At 29.4% G+C, this 18,195-nt stretch overlaps 1 protein-coding gene across 1 annotated transcript in view; it reads left to right on the top strand.

Annotated features, from left to right (window-relative positions):
* LOC100204908 (DNA-directed RNA polymerase III subunit RPC5) overlaps positions 1–4,135 on the top strand; it is a 75,033-nt gene extending 70,898 nt beyond the window's left edge. The window contains exons 17-22 of the mRNA XM_065803269.1: positions 1,399–1,452; positions 1,646–2,397; positions 3,015–3,103; positions 3,204–3,287; positions 3,718–3,843; positions 3,927–4,135. Of these exons, the coding sequence (XP_065659341.1) occupies positions 1,399–1,452; positions 1,646–2,397; positions 3,015–3,103; positions 3,204–3,287; positions 3,718–3,843; positions 3,927–4,001 (1,180 nt within the window). The 3' untranslated portion in view covers positions 4,002–4,135. The remainder of the gene's footprint in view (positions 1–1,398; positions 1,453–1,645; positions 2,398–3,014; positions 3,104–3,203; positions 3,288–3,717; positions 3,844–3,926) is intronic.
* The last annotated feature ends 14,060 nt before the right edge of the window (positions 4,136–18,195 follow it).

Raw genomic sequence — 18,195 nt, 5'->3', positions numbered from 1 at the left:
TAAATTGAAATTGACACAAAAGTGAATAAAATGAATAAATCTCAAGATATCGTTATTCAGTTTTTAAACTGTAAGGCGAGAAAACAGGTATTGTGATTATATAATTCTTTGGTCTCACTTTTATAAAAATTAGATATAGGGCAATAGTATCAAATGATTCATTCACTTCGCTTTTAATTCTCTTTAGAACTTCTATTTTTTTAAGCGACAAAATGTTTTTGTTTTGAAAAACTTCAACAAAGATTATTGGATCTCCATTTTTAATGTCTTGTGATGGTTGAGTGACTTGATGGTTGAGTAAGTAGCTCGGATTTCTCTAGTAGATTTGGAGATTGAAGGTTAAGATTTTCCCAGATCAGCTACATCTGGAGAAGTAGATTTTCCAGATGTGGTTGATCTGGAAAATCTTAACCCTCAATCTCCTAATCTACTATTGAAGTAGACTTGAAAATTGAGGGTTTAATTTACAATGTTTAATTTTGATGAGTTGTTTAATAGATAGACTTAATGTTTAAAAATGTTTTTTATTTATAAATTACATTTTTTTTTAAATTTAAAGTTTTGTTTATTGGTTATTGTCTAATATTTAAAAATTGCAGTATTAACAAGTCAATTCAATTAAAATATTTTATGAGGTTTTTATTGAGTTTAAATATCTGTTAATAATGTAAATATTTAAAAATAATTTGATATTACTTAAACCATAAATGTTAATTAAAAACTGGGAATTTGAAAACAAAAACATTTTATTATCCAATTAATGAATTTATAAGTCTCAAAGACTTACAACTTTTGTACTAAATTTATACTTAATTTATACTTAACTTCATGCTAAAATAAAAGAGACTTATAGCTAAAAACAGAATAAATAAAAAAAATTTTATCTCTTCTGTTTTTACCGTTTAAGTCGCTAAAATTTATCACAATGATAGCTATATTAATGCAGTTATAGTTAATGAATTTTATAAAAAAAAATTTGTACTAAATGTTGAGTTGGAGTATTACTTTAGTTGTCTATTTAATGGAGGGGGAAAGTATTTATGGGTGATTTCTGCAATTATGCACATTAAATATGTTTTCGTCTAATTACAAATTTAGATTTACTTAAGGAGAATTATTTATCACTTGCAGAAAAACAAAGTAAATTTTTATTGTTGTCTAAAAAAATGCTAATAATTAACAAAAAAATAATGTTAACAATAATTTTTTATTTTAGATTGATGATGATTGTTTTTACTAATAACATATATTTTTAAGTTATGTACAATCAAATTAATTCTATTAAACATGATTTATACAATAATAACAAAGAGCTAGTTCATATCATTTTGACAAAAGTTAATAAAAACTTCCACAACAAAAGTTTTCAAAAATACTGTTTAAAATTGCTTTGTTTAGACACGCTGAAGCATGTGCAGAACAAGCAGTAATATGGAAACACAAATACACAAGGTAAGATATGAGATTCATTTATGCAATAATATATCAAAATTCTGATGAAAATAGAAAAATTTTAAAAATTGTAAAGTTGAATATTATCAAGTGATTATCATATAGTATGCAACTTTTTGTAGTTGACTCAATTATTTAGAATAGACTGATTTTAAAACAAACATTAATTTTTTTTTAACATTTTTTCATGAAGTTTGGTTGGACTACTCAACTTTTCAGATGATTTTTTAAATATTGAATGGAACGCAACAACATTTCCTGGTTTATTCTATTATCCTCATCGAAAACCTAATACCCCTAGCAGGCGCTCGACATTAATTGGAGAGAAAAAGGAGACAACACAAAGGAGGAGAACTGTTTCACAGAGTTCATCTGATGGGCTACAAGGTAAAAAAACTGATTCTAAAAAACATTCTGATGAACAATCATTATCAAAAGCCAGATCTAGAAGCAAATCTCAAGAAGATATTAGCATTATTGTTAAAGAAGAGCACCTTAGCCCAGTTAAAACTGAAACTTTTCAAGTAAAAAAAGAACAAGATTCTCCTGAAAAAGTAGATGATTTAGACACAAATATACAACAAACTAAAGTAAAAAATATTTCACTACTTATTGATGCAGTAGAAAAACTTAAAGCAAAAAAAAAACTTCAAACGCAAATAGAAAGTGACCCTGAGCCAGAAAACCAACCTATGGAAACATCTCTAGGAGAAGTTGATAATGTAACTTTAGAACGTGATTGTATTGAAATTGAAGTAAATGATGCTCATGAAGAGAATTCTTTTGAAATTTTTATACCGCCTGCAAAAAGAACTTTTGAAGAACGTGAAAAACCACCTTCTGATATTTTTTTAAAAGAGCTGAAGAAGTTTTGCAGAGAAACAGTACTTTCTGGGTGTTTAAGCCTTGCTGATTTGAAAGAAGTTCTAAGTGTAAAACAAAAAGGTTAATAGTATATTTTTTCAAAAAATTTTAATTAAAAAAAATTCAGTTACATTTATTAAATGCTATTATTAAGTTCAATTAATTTAAGTTTAATGCAATAAATAAATTAAATAATGAAAATTAATAAAATAACTCAATATATAACAATATTCTAAATATATTAATAATATAAAAATATAGTTACTGTATATGTATTATAAGATGGTTCTTATTTTCAAATTTTATAATAATAGGTTTCTACTTTCTATCTTACTCCAATCAACAAAAAACGATTTACCCAATATTTTAAATAGTGTAGACAATCTATAAGTGACCTTATTAGGGTCTCAAAGGTAACCTTAATAGGGTACTTGTGAGTCATCTGTAATTCTTCAGTTTGCTCTACATTTGAATTTTAAAAGATTCTTGTTCTGCCTGTCCTCCTCTATCTCATCAGTCGGTATATGTATTAATGACCCTTTCCATCTCTATGTTAGTAATGAAATCAAAAGTATTAACTTTGCTTAACAAGATTATCTTGTTATATAACCATTACAAAACAAGAGCTAAAGTGCATCATGCTTATGTTCTTATGGTAACCTTTTTTGCGTTGATTTATTTTTTCCTTTTTTTAAAAGAGATAGGGAACATCTTATGCACGGGTGTCACCGACGAGTTACTTATACTTTGTCTTGTCGAAACGGGTGCTTATGAAGTGAAGTTAAAAGTGAGTGTTTTTATGATTTTTTTTTCTTTAATTTAAAATGAATTTTTAAATGCTTTTAAATGTTTTCTGTTTTTTTGTTGTTGCTGTTGTTTTTTTATAGTGGGGAAAAGAACACGAGAAAGTGATTCCAGAAGAAAAAAGGCGTTTATTTATGTACCCTGAACTGGGTGAGCCTCATGACAAAGTACGTATACTAATTTAACCAAATTTTAACAACTTAAAAAAGTATGTAGTTTAATCCCTTAAAAATGCAGTGACGCAGTTTAAACTGCTTGTGCATAAGCAAAAATAGTGAAAGTGAATGCACATCCTAAAATTTTGTTGTAGGATGTGGGTGGGTAAACTTTAGGAAATTGGAGAAATTATGCTGAGACATTCCTCACATTGCTATATTCCTTAATTAGAGTTATGTGTGTGTTGCAATGTTTACACACCTTTAGGGAAGATGGTGGGAATTGATGATTGCAGATTAATTTTTTTGTGTGTGAATTTTTAAACACTCTTGAAGACGTTATCTTTCAGTCTTTTTTTTTTTTTCTTTTTTTTTTTTTTCTAAGTTTGGGATTTTGGAGATGAAAGGTTACTGAATTTGCTATTTATGTATTTTACTTTAGTATCGAATGGTAGTAATGAATATGTTCGAAAATTCGCTTTCAGTTAGACGAAAAGAAATAATAGAAAAATTCAACACAGTTCTTAATTCGCAACCGACTAACCACGGATATACTAAGTTGTTGTCCGTAAGTTCAATTTTAAACAATTTAAAATAAGTTTGATTACTTTTCTTGTGTAAGTTTGAAACCGCTTATTTACTTGATTATAGGAATTCTGTGAGAATCATAATGGAAATTGGTATTTATTTGGCGTTTACCAAACTATCAAAAAATATAACCTGTAACGAGTTTCTTAACTGAAAAATATTGCTATTGATAATATATACCATTAAGAAAATGTGACGTATACAAATTTTTCGAATATGATTTATTTAATGGCTTATGTCACTTATGAATAAAACTTTTTTTTTAAACAAAATTTTTTTTATAATTAAGAAGTTATCTTTGTCTATTTGGCTCATCGTAAAATGGCGTATTGCAATTTTCGCGAAAAAATCTTGGAGTCTCTTATATATTTGATAAAAGTTTGTATACATATATTCGATATATATATATATATATATATATATATATATATATATATATATATATATATATATATACAGTATCGGACAAAACGAGTGCAACCAAATAATGCTAATTTAGTTTCTTTATATAAAAGTGCTGCATTTTTTCAATTTAGAGAAATAACTATGTAACTGTTTAGAGACAAAGTTCTTCAAGTTTTATTTATCACAAAGTTCATTATTTGTACACGAAAATTAATAAATTAATCAAAAGTATTAAAAAAAGTTGATTTCCCTCTGGACAAAACAAGTGCAACTCGACAAAATGTTGACCAAGCTGTATTTCGCTATCAATATTTCGTGGCGAATCCTTTGTTGTCAATCACAGCCTTGCATCTTTGAGGCATAGATTCGATCAGGTGATCAATGAAACTTTGTGGAATCGCTGCCCAGGCCTTTTGGATTTGTTCAAACAGTTGATCCGTATTACAAACACCTTCACGATTAGTTTTGCGGTTGACGATCTCCCACAGGTTCTCGATAGGGTTGAGATCCGGAGATTGAGGCGGCCAATCCATCACCGATAGGTGGTTGTCTTGAAACCACTGCTTAACTACTTTTGCAGTGTGTTTCGGATTGTTGTCTTGCTGAAAAACCCATTTTATTGGCATATTCCATTCATGAGGTAGCATAACATCTTTCAGGATATTTTTATACATGAAACGGTCCATTATTCCATCGTTTCGATGTATTGGACCTAGACCGTTAGCAGAAAAACACCCCCAGACCATTACATTGCCTCCACCATGCTTCACGGTCTTATGGCATTAACGTAAATCGAGGCGTTTTCCGCCCGGTCGACCTACACGGCAAATGTCATCGCTCACAATGATGTTGAACTTCGATTCATCACTGAACAGGACAGTTCGCCATTTCTGCACATTCCAGTCAATATGATATGTAGCAAACAGGAGTCTTTTCTTCTGGTTTTTTAGTGAAATCAGCGGTTTAATTGCAGGGCGTCGAGACAATCCGGCTTCAACAGCACGTTGTCTGATTGTTCGGTCCGATACAGACAGCTCTAATTGCTTTTGTATCTCGACTGATGATATCCAGGGATCCTTCTTGACGGATCTGACGATCATAGAATTCTCTCTAGAAGTGGTGGAACGCGGTCTTCCACCTTTGTTATATCTGCTGCCAACTTCCCCGTAGAACGATATTAGGAACATAGTCTTGAAACGGTCCATTTTTCCACACGATATTTATCACAACTACTTTTTTGTGACATTCCACTTACGTAATCGCCAATAATTTTCTTTCTTAGTTCCAATCCAAGACTGTCGGGAGCCATTTTTGCACTTGAAGTCATAAAAATAATAAAAATAAATAATCACGCTTCTCAAGACTTACCGTGTTACATTTACCTTGTGATGATACAATAATGCTCTGTGGAACACAACGTCTTGGTTGGATGTGGACTGTATTGATGTAATGAAACACTTGTTGTATTTCACTTCTTGTATTGTAGTTCTTCGATAAAACACTTTGATAAAACTCACTTCGATAAACTGTCTTGATAATACTGACTGATTGACTTCCATATACTGACTGAATTACATGTCGATTTAGATGTCTCTTATATAGTAAAATGAACCTGTGTGAACCTGTTCTGGAAGATTCTAGATGCTTCTTTTCGATGCTTCTGGATGTTTCTGGATATTTCTGGATGCTTCCAGATGCTTCTTCTGGAAGCTTCTGCATGCTTCTGGAAACTTCTGGATACTTCCTTTAATTATTAAAAAACTTCCGTGATGTTAAAAAGGACCAGACTTAAGAAAATGAAACAAACCAAAAAAGTTGCACTTGTTTTGTCCGCTGCAAAATGGCACTTGTCAACGAAATTCTGCCTGTGTGCTGTCACCTGTCAGCTGATTGCTCATGTCATGGCATGCTATGACTCCAGACTCCTGAACTGTTTGCTGTGGTAGTATAGTTCGTTTCTTTTTTTAGACATGTAAAATTAGGAACACTTTTTAGCATTGTTCGATGTTGGTTGCAAATGTTTTGTCCAATACTGTATATATATATATATATATATATATATATATATATATATATATATATATATATATATATATATATATATATATATATATATATATATATATATATATATATATATATATATTCAAAAATAGTCTGAACAGTGAAACAAATTGAAAATCCAGTAAATTTTTTTTCTCAAAATGTTTTTAAAAACAATATAGGGTCGTTTCCACACATACCGTGAGTCGACACTTATCGTAGGTTTTAAATACTAACATAAATTTTGCAAAAAGCAGTAATTATTTTTTTTTTTTTATATTTTGTGTATCAACAACAACGTCATGCACGTGTGACTTTATTAGCTTACTCTCCCATAATCTTTATTGAAAAGTGCATTGATTTTAGTATTTTAGAGCGTTTAAATTGGCTGACGAACATTAATTTGGAAAGGTGACCTTGAATACCTCCAGTTGTATCATTTTTGGAAAAGAGCCTTTTCTGAAACGTATAAGACCATAATTTTACCTGATGAAATACAACAGGGTAATAAAAATCTATCAACAACTTGTAATTTAGAAAATGTGCAAGGTATAACCGATATGGAAATGCCTGATTGCAATAATGCAGCTGCAATAGAACCAAAACCAAGTTTTTTCAGTTTAAAAATAGTAGCAGAAATAATAAATCCAATCGAAAGTGTTTTAATATGGCCAAAATAACCAGTATAATCGTCCAAACGCAAAGTAGAACGTTTACCATCGATTGTAACATCTGAAACGTGGCAGCTAATTCAGAAGACAAAAGTGCACGAAAAGTCAAAAATGAAGGATAAAAATTAAAAAAGAAACAATTAGTTGCAGAATCAAAGTCAAAAGTAGAGGAAAAAAGATTAAGAAAGAAACAATTGGCTATGGAGAAAAAGTTATTAAATAAAAAAAAAAAGAGAAAACATAAAAATTAAAAAAAAAAAAAAGTTGCAAAAGAGTCAGAAAACGAGTTCCATTTAAATGTTGATAATAATTATAAAATAAGACTTAGATGTTATGATGAAACTCTATCCTTTCCAGTTTAAGAATTTAAAGGATAAGTATACTAAATAATGGTAATGCTTTAAAATCTTTAATTTTAATTCATAATAATGTTTTTATTACTATATAATTAGTGTTTATTTGATAATAAACATTAAATTTATTAATTAGTCTTTTTTAATTGTATACCTAAAAACGTTTTATAAAATGTTACTAATGCATTAAATTTTCATTTGAAACCGCAAGCACATTTTAAACCAGACACTAAAGTAGATTTTAAGATATACGATAAGTGTCGACAATATATACTATAAGTGTGAAACACTTACGATAAGTATGGAAAACTGCGCTTCAAAAAGATTGATCAAAGTAAGTACATTATTGATTTAAATTTCAGAGTGAGAATAATTTTAAACTAACCCTTATCATATTACAATGACGGCTGCAAAAATTCATGTCTAATGCATGTCTACTTTTTGAGTAGTCTAATATATTATAATAACTTTTGTTAAACTTACGGTAAGTGTGGAAACGACCCTAATTTCCAAATAAAATTACTAATACAAAATATTTTTTTATATATTAAAACTATTAGTACTAGAGGCCTTTCAAATAATCATCAAGTTTATTAATAAATAATATTTCAAGTTTATATATTATCACATTATCATATAGCTGATATGATAATTGTAATTGATATAAAAAAAAGTTTAAATAAAAAAACATGCAAAATTAATTCTGACTGAATCCTTTTGTGAATTTTAGACCAAACGAGTATTATTGAAGAAGTTCTAAACAAGGACATCGCTTCACTCAAAACGGAAAATTAAAATAGTTGTCTGCACTCCACTCCCATCAGCCCTCTCCAAATAGTATCCGTGGTTTCTTAACTTATTTATGCTACACTTTATACCAAAAATCTTCTTCAAATCATAATTAAGTAAAAAAGATATATCTTACGTTGTCCCTATTTGTTTTAGATTTGTAAACTAAAAATTAAAAAACTTAAATTTTGCTCCAAAATGGTATGCTTTTATTTAAATCTACTAACACTAAACAATTAAACTCACATTTTGCCCTATTCTAAGTTAAAATTAACCAGTGAGACGGATCCAGGAATTTTTAGTGGGGAGGGGGGAGCATTATTAAAACATTTATGTATTTTGAACCACATTTGCGTCTCTTATAAAAAAAAGGTCCTTTATTTTTAGATATTTTAGGACTTTCAGATTCTGAGGGGAGGGATGCAAATCCCCCTCCTGGATCCGTCACTGGAAGATCCCCACCAAACAAAAGTCAGACTCGTTTACTCAAAAGTTTAAAAATAATGAGGCGGAAAGATCACCTTATTATATATATATATATATATATATATATATATATATATATATATATATATATATATATATATATATATATATATATATATATATATATATATATATCCCAGTGGGCAACCGTTGACGCGTGCCTACTGAGATAGTAAACAATAAATAATTACAGCATTCAATTTATTTTAAACGTAACTAACGAGTTTCACGCAACTCTTAAAAATAACGACAAAAAGTTATATTATTGTGGAGTGTCCTCTTTGATGGTATTAAAGTTATTTAATTATTTATATGATGACGTTTAATCAATCAATATATAGCAGGCGGTAGAAATGGCAAAAATCCCGGGATATCGGGATTGAAAAAGTTGTCCCCGGGAAATTCCGGTATATCCCGGGATTAAATAGAAAAAAACCACGGCGATCTATACTGAAGGCCTTGCCATCGCGCAAACATCGTATTTGACTGGGGGCCTATTTTTTAAACGGCGAAAACAAAACAAAAATGTGTTTAAGTAATTTTATATTAACTCAAACTTTTCACTCTCAAAACGTTTTATTTTAAAAAAACCAACTGAAATTCCAACAAAATATTTCTTAATTTATAAACTTTTCTCAAATTAATCAAACAAAACAATAAAATAAAGATCAAAGTCATGCCACATATATATATATATATATATATATATATATATATATATATATATATAGATATAGATATAGATATATATATATACACACACACACACATACACACATATATTAGTAAGAACACTTACGTTTTTTCTTCTACTCTGAGTTTTGCCATTACTTTATTTATTTATACTTATATTATACATTATATTTATATTATACATTACTTTACTTAACTTATAAATTTTTATCAAATTAATCAAACAAAACAATAAAATAAAGATCAAAGTCATGCCATATATATATATATATATATATATATATATATATATATATATATATATATATATATATATATATATATATATATATATATATATATATATATATATATATATATATATATATATATATATATATATATATATATATATATATATATACACACACACATATATTAGTAAAAACACTTACGTTTTTTCTTTTACTCTGAGTTTTGCCATTACTGGTTCATTAGGAAGAGTTACTAAATCTCAAAATCTATTATATTTTGAGATTTAGTAACTCTTTCAGAAGATCCAGTAATGGTGAAATTTAGAGTTGAAGAAAAAAGACATTGAACACTCTATTTGTAAAACACAAGTTAATAATCATATAAATAAAATTACAATAAAAAGTTTGCAATAAGATTACAATAATATTTTAAGAATTCATGACAATTTTAACATTTTTTGAGCTGGTTCTTTATTTGAACGAGGAGTCAGAAGTTTACATAAATTATTTAAAAAAATGTTTGAAAGAATATTTCCGTGATGTCGATGCATCTCAAAGTTGTAAAACTCTGATACCATCATTAGAATATTGCTCAATGAAACTCTGCATACTTGATCCTTAATCACATTAAAAATTATAAAAGAAAATATTACCCATTGACAGGTATTATCAGTGGGAATATTAAGTCCACCACGGTCAATTGAGTCTATGCATTGTCCATATTTTTGGTGGTAAAAAGTGATTTTTTTAGCAGCTCATTTTCTGATCGATATTTTTACGAGGTAAATACCCCGATATGTATATAAGTGCCATATTTGTATCAGGAGAAATGAAAGATTCAAGATCTGGTAAGTTGTCAAATATCTCAGCAGAGGACTCATCCAATAAAAAGCCGCAATTTGGACAAGAATGGGTTGTATCAAGACTTATGTCAACAGCCAGATTATCAAGTGACAGTAAAAGCTTGGCTCTTGAAATATTCAATTTTTCAATCACCTGTTGTACTGTTATAAAATATGTGCCTCCGGAACCTTGTTGCAATTTACTAAACTCTTTTTCCAATGGATCAGTAGAAAACTCACTAAGAATGACATATTGATGTGAGCTATTCAATAATGATCGACATAATTCAACAACACCATCGCACGTGTGGTAAATTGATTGTGCAGTGTCACAAGTAAGTTGTTTCTTTCTTTTACCTTGCTTTCCAGCCATCTTTAAAGCCATATTTCCAAAATTTAAAATATCGTCCAACCTATTATCATTAGGATTACTGCTTGAAGTTCATCATTAAATCTAATATCTGCACCTGTTCCCTTAACACTGAGAACTTTCCATCACAATACAACAATGTTAATAAAATCTGCTGTGTCTTATCTTTCTTTTATATGCTGCAGTCCTGGATGGTTAATCAAAGCATGGTAAGTTTTGTCACAAAATATCCTTAAACAGGTAGAAACTGACTGCCTCTCAATTAGCTTTGGAAATATTGAAACCTCATTTAAATTAGATAATTTAACTAAATTTTTGGATTCAAGTTCATAAAGTTTTTTAAGATGATCCCATTGTGCTACTTTATGTACTCCTTTATCATAAAAAATAAGTTGACCAGTTTTTTCAGTAAGCCAATTATTTCTAACGTTTTTAAGCAAATGTACATAATCAAAGATTAAGAAAATACCATCATTAGTCAACCAGGGTTTATTTGGAACTGTTCTTTTGAAGATTTTAAAAAATGCCTGATTAATTCTATTTCAATCACATATTATGGCTTTGACTTGACCCGATGATTCCTTTATTGATTGGATAGTAATGCTAATTTGTTCGAAAAGAAATTGCGAGTTTAATTTACTTATAGGTATCATCTTGGTAATGAACGATGGTCCACCGAATAAGCAATTACCCATTAAACCCAATACAGTTTTTGCAAGAGAAGTTGAATCATCCATTGCTTTTCCAAACAATGTACCACCATGATATAATAACACTTTTTTAACATAAACCTCGTCATGCAATAACAAACAAAGTTTCTGTTTTTCTTCAATAGATTGGAAAATATTTGTCAAAAAAAGCTTTTCGCTTAATTTAGAAACTTTTGAAGTTATTCTTGTCAAAGTTTTTACAGAAGGCAATTGGTAATCTGTTCGCAATTGATTATACAAACTTCTGGACGTAGCAAAATACTGAAAAGATCTAATAATAATTTCTTTAGAATAAATCTTACTACCAATACACTGAGAACTGTAATAAAATATCACATCCGCCTAAAATATCACATCCCCCATAGAAAAACCGAAATCGAGAATGCGTTTTCAAGTTATTGCACTTAGAAGTGTATCTAGTACGTCCGAAATATTTAAGTACAAAAACAATAAAATTAAAAACGCAACGATCAAGATTCATAAATGAGAAGTTAGCATTAAATGGTAATATATTTTAAATTCATACTTATGAAATTTTGATCTTAATGTATTGCGTGACAATAATTATACAGATTACACATGGGGGATGTGATATTTTAGATACCAAATACTAATACTGTGCAGTATTTTAAATGTTACATAGGGGGATGTAATATTTTAGAAGCCTGGATAAGGGGGATGTGATATTTTATGTAGGAATTTCAGCTTCTTATTGTGATAATTAGTCAACACATATACTGAAATAGTGGTAGCTCTTTTTCATTTCTTTCAGCCTTGTTGGAAGATAATTAAAAATATATAAGATATATATGTATACAATTTATGTTTATTTACAAAGCTTATAATAAATTTAAAATTTTTGTATTCTTTATTTTCATTATTTTTTTTAGCTTTTTAATGTTTAATTTAATCTTCTTTTTAATTTAGATGCGATTGATCTAACAATTAAAAAATGCAAAATTGTTCAACCAAGACTTTGAAAAGGCTTTTTAAAATGCATAAGGCTTTGAACGAGTTAATGAGTTCTAAAGATTCAAAAAGAACACAACTAACACATTTTTATCCTTGTGTTTTTATGTGCTAGTGCATAAACATTTAAGGAAAAGAAATAATTACTGTTTGTCATTGTTGTTTCTTTTTTTGTATATTATTAAATTTAAGGAGAGAGGGCTAGAAAATATTTGGAATCTTTTATTAAATAAAAGAAGCTTCTTTATTATCCCAATAAAGTAACAATTTTAAAGTATGATTAAATTAACGTTTTTTTGTGGGTGGTATGAGAGAAGGTGCCTCTGATTCTTGAATCAATTTTGCATCTTCTCAAGTCCAGTTTAGAAATCGATTTATATATATATTTATAATGATAAATGTAAAATCATTGTGAATTTTTTTATTAAAAAACATCAAATACCAATGTGTAATGATAAAGAATACTGTACCAATACTGTATGTAGGGGAGATGGGGGCGCATTGATCGCCGGGGCAGTATGATCTTTTGGCTTTTACTCGTTCATTTTTGCCTTACTAGAAGTGAGGTTACAATTTAATTAACCATTATGCTTCCCTAATTGATTATTCGTAATATTTTTTCATAAGGTTATCAGCGTCAAAAAAAATAAAGAAAATATTGTTTTTCGTCATAAAAAGTGATTTTTTTAAATCGTACTATAATTCAAATATATTTTAATTTAGATGTCTGTATGGGTTAACAACAATTTTATTTTAAATTTGTAAGTGTTAGGTGTATAATATAATATATAATTTTTATTTGGCTGCAATTTATACAGTAGATATTGCTATCAATATGTTACCTATATCTATTGGGGTACATTGATCTTTGACTATGCGGAGCCCATTGATCGGAGGATCAAAGTGCCCCATAGAAGATGAAGTGCCCCATGTTTTTGTTTATAAGCAATACAGTTAAACGAATGGAATTGTATTTATAATTTAAAAAAAAACTATATATAAACAAACAATAGCTTTTAGCATTTCATTTTTTAAATCTACTTATGTTATAAGCTAGTAATAATAATACTATTATTTTATAATATCAAAAGAATAATATTTAACATAATAATTAAAAAATATTTAACATAATATTATTATGTTAAATATTAGCATTTATTAAAAACATATGTTTTTATTGATATATTTTTTTACAGATCTTAAAATGGTTAGAAATAGAATTAAAAAAACAAATAAAGTTGCTATACCAAGTGAAACAATGAAAGTAGCTGTTAATAAAGTTTTAGAAGGAACACAACTGAATGTTGTAGCACGTCAGTTTAACATAGATAGAATGACTTTAAAAAGATATTGTCGTAAAAAGAGGCTTAATCCAAATGAAGCTTTCAAGCCTAACTACAACAATAGACAAGTTTTTACAGCAGAAGATCAAAAAAGTTTATCAAGTTATTTACTAATTGCATCAAAAATGAACTATGGCCTTTCAACTAGGTCAACGCGATTATTGGCATATGAATTTGCTTTAAAAAACAATAAGATATGCCCATCATCATGGATCAAAAATAAAATTGCAGGCATTGATTGGTTGCAAGGTTTTATGAAAAGACAACCAGAGTTGTCTCTACGAACACCTGAAGCAACGAGCTTCGCTCGATCAACAGCTTTTAACAAACACACTGTAAGAGAGTTTTTTCAAAATCTTAAAACGATAAGAAATCGATATAAATGTAATCCTAACTGTATATATAATGTTGATGAAACTGGTTTAACAACCGTTCAAAAGCCGGTAAAGGTTTTAGCTGGTAGAGGAACAAGTTGGAAGAATCACATCTGCAGAACGAGGAACATTGGTAACTGCATGTTGTGCCTCTAATGCTATTGGAAATTCCATTCCTCCATTATTTATTTTTCCTAGGGTAAAGTTTCATGATTACATGATTAAGGAAGGACCTCCTGGATGTGTGGGATTTGCAAATCCTTCTGGTTGGATGAACTCAGAAGTTTTCATAGAATGGATTAAACATTTTGTTAAATATTCAAACTGTTCTCAGGAATCTCCAGTTTTGTTACTTCTCGACAGTCATGAAAGTCATATTTCTGTTAAAGGCTTGGAGCTTGCAATTCAACATGGAATTACAATGATAAGTTTTCCTCCCCATTGCAGCCATAAATTGCAGCCATTAGATAGAACTGTTTTTGGACCATTGAAAAGGTTTTACAATTCTGCATGTGATAATTGGATGGTTTCAAACCCAAGACCAATGACCATTTATGATATTGTTTCAATAGTTCGAGAACCGTATACAAAAGCTTTCTCACCATCTAATATACAGACAGGATTTAGAGTAGCTGGCATTGAGCCATTCAATTCTGAAATTTTCAAAGATGACGAATATTTACCATCATCAGTTACAGATAGAGCTGCTCCAGATACAGTTACTATCACTCCTGTCAACAACATGGAATCTGAAATGATACCAGCACATGTTAATCACATAGAGTCTGAAATAACTATAGTAAATATTGAAACAAGTATTTTAAACAAAGTGTCAACAAGTGTTGCTTCTATAATCTCACCTGAGGTTTTAAAACCTTACCCAAAAGCATCTGCCAGAAAAAAAAAAGTTAAAAGTAGGCAGTTAAAAACAAGGATCTTGACTGATACTCCTGTCAGAAATGAAATTCGTTTGTCAAAAGAAAAGAAAATTTTGAAGCAAACCAAAAATCAACAAAAAGTCTCCACAAAAGATAAGAAAGCAACTAAGAATTACTTGCTTAGGAATAAAACACAATGTAAACCAAAAGCTGCTTCACAACTTGACTTTCACAAATGATGAAATATTCTTAATCAAAATATTGTACTTTTAACAAGTTTTGTAAACTTAAAAGTTGTATTCTTATTTCAGTCTTTATATTTCAGTTCTTATAAATTTCAAGTTGTTGTAAAGTTTTAAACGTATATAAAGCGGGTAGCTTATAGCTGCTGTGATTTATACATTTTTTAATTAAAAATTAGACTAGTGGGTTTAACTGCTATATTTAAAAAATAATTAAAAAATTTAGATGTATTATATGTTATACAATATTACCCTTTGACTAAATTATTTACAAGATTTAGTTATAGAAGTGTTAAACGTTTAGATAATATTACCCATATAAGATCAATGTGCCCCAAGTCGGAGATCATAGTACCCCATAGTTTGGGGTACATTGATCTTTTGAGAGGGTTGTTTAAAAGTTAAAATTATTCATGTTTATCATTTTTTTAAATCAAAATATTTATATATTCCAAAAGCCAGATAGTTCTACATGTGTTTCGTAGTTAATAAGTTTTTACATCTCTTTCAGGTTCTGCGCAATTTTCAAAACACTGCTACGGCGATCAATGCGCCCCCATCTCCCCTACATTGTAGTATATTTATAGTACTGTATAATATTATGGAAAAGACGAACATAAAAAATTTGGGAATTGCGATTATTTACTGTTAACTAATTTGAAATCAAAACAGTATGTTGATTTTTGTTGTTTTAAGCCCACTGCGACATCGAAATGCTTTGGCGAATATTTTAATCATTTCGACAACGAAACAATGGAGCAATTATAAAAAATTTATATTCGTACACACTTAGAATATTTGGTTTCTTTATTTACTTAATGATACAAATTCTTTAAACCGTGTCTCACATTGTACGACGTCGATTTCAACAACAATTAAAAGTCGTGCTTATAATGACAGCCAGATAGCGAGGAATTTGACAAGTTTAAAATAAGGATGAAAGCGTGGTGGTTTAATTAAAATGATTAAGTTAGATAATAAAATTGACTATATCGATTGGCATATAAAAGACTCTTTAATTTCAATTCAACGAGTCGAGTACAAACGCGTAGCCGTGGTAACAAAATTTCGAACATAAATTGTCGGTAATTATAATATTTGTCAAACAGTTCGACTTGAGCAGTTCAGGAAAGGAATGAGTTTAAGCAAAGTGAAGTGAAATTATATTAGTAAATATTTATTATTTGAGGTTAAAAGTTGAGCGCACAAATTTTTGTTTTGAATGCACCTTCGTCTGACGTGTCAGAAACCCAGAGCTATTCAAATTTTATTACGCATAATACTGGTCTCAAAACATCTTTAAAAAACATTGAAAATATTTAAATAATATTCTTGTTATTTTTTTATTCAAAAGTTTCTATTCTACTTATTAAAAATTTTTATTTTTCTTCAACTTAATTTAATCTAAGTAGTTTAATTTTCTACGTGTAATCTTAATACTAAGTAGGCATTGAAATTTATCCCCCTTCTACTACTTGCCTTACCGAGTCACACTTTACCTACCAGGGCTAGTCCTACAGGTTAGTCAACAAAAAGCCTCTCCAGACCACAACATAAGTCACGATCTTTCGGCGAAGCCGTCAGCAACCCTTGCATCCCAGCTAGCACACATACATTGATAAAACGTTAGAACAATGTTGTGCGTTGCGTTGGCCCAACATCGACCACCAACGTTGTTTTTATATCATTTTGGTTACAAATGCGGCGTCGTCAACAACCAAAAAACAACGTTGGTTCAATGTTGTATTTTAAGTCGGCATTGCGTAATGTTTTACTTTGATTCAACGTTGTAACTTTTTTCAAATTCAACGTTGTGCCAACTTTACGTTGGCACAACGTTGTATTTTACGTTGGCAAAGCGTTGTATTTTACGTTGGTAAAACGTTGTATTTTACGTTGGTAAAACGTTGTATTTTAAGTTGATTCAACGTTATATTTTACATTTCCTCAACTTTATTTACCTTTTATCGGAACAGAATTTATTTTTTTTCATGTTATGCATACACATTTAAATATAAAATATTATGTATTTCTGCGCGTGTATAATCGTATATATATGTATAAATGCATTTATTATTTATTTTTTTTTTACTTTTTACCAACCAACTAGAGTGACCTGAAGCTGAAACCAGACTTACACAGGGCCCTAGAAGGTGGTGTTATTTGGGAGCCGAGACTCCGTATTTTGGCCCATTTAAGGGTTTGTTTAGGCCCATTTAAGGGTTTATTTGCCACTCAGCCGAAACTGAGCAGCGCCAACTTAATGGTTTATCTCCATTTCACGTCCGGAGTAGACGGATCGCTTTGAAATTTCCGAACGTAGAAGGAGACACTGAAAAAGCGACTACGCCAAGAACCTCTATCGACTGTCACGGTTTCGATCTTGTGCTGTTTCTGCTTTCCAACAACACCGAAACCAATTGAGAGATGGTCCGGAGCCGAAATAAGAACAGATACACTTGATTTTAGCCATTAGGTCGAGAAGACTTTAGGTAATTATATAAACATATAAATGCATTTATATATACGCATTTCCGCCATTTTGATGCTGAGTTAACAATTTTTACTACATATAATTATGGTTATTATTTTGCATCTGATTAAACAGACATTATTTATGTTTGTTTTGCTTGTGGCTTGATATTTCATTACATAAAAAAGAGAAAAATATATAAGCAAATTTATTTCCATGATGAACTGAAATATCTAAATGAAAAATAATTCTCATAAATTATACAAATGTATATTTGTATATCCGCCTTTTCTCTATGCAAACGTAACGTTAATCCACTGTATAAAATCCAACGTTATTCCAATGTATGTATATACATCAAATCAACGACAGGTGAACAACATTGGATCAACGTTGGGTTTAGATCGTAAAAAAAATCAACTTTTTGTGATGTTTTTACATACATTAATTCAGCGTTG

The sequence above is a fragment of the Hydra vulgaris genome, chromosome 08, assembly GCF_038396675.1.
Source record: "Hydra vulgaris chromosome 08, alternate assembly HydraT2T_AEP".
NCBI lineage: Eukaryota > Metazoa > Cnidaria > Hydrozoa > Anthoathecata > Hydridae > Hydra > Hydra vulgaris.
Note: the sequence above shows the minus strand (reverse complement) of the source record. Positions and strands in the feature narration are given on the sequence as shown.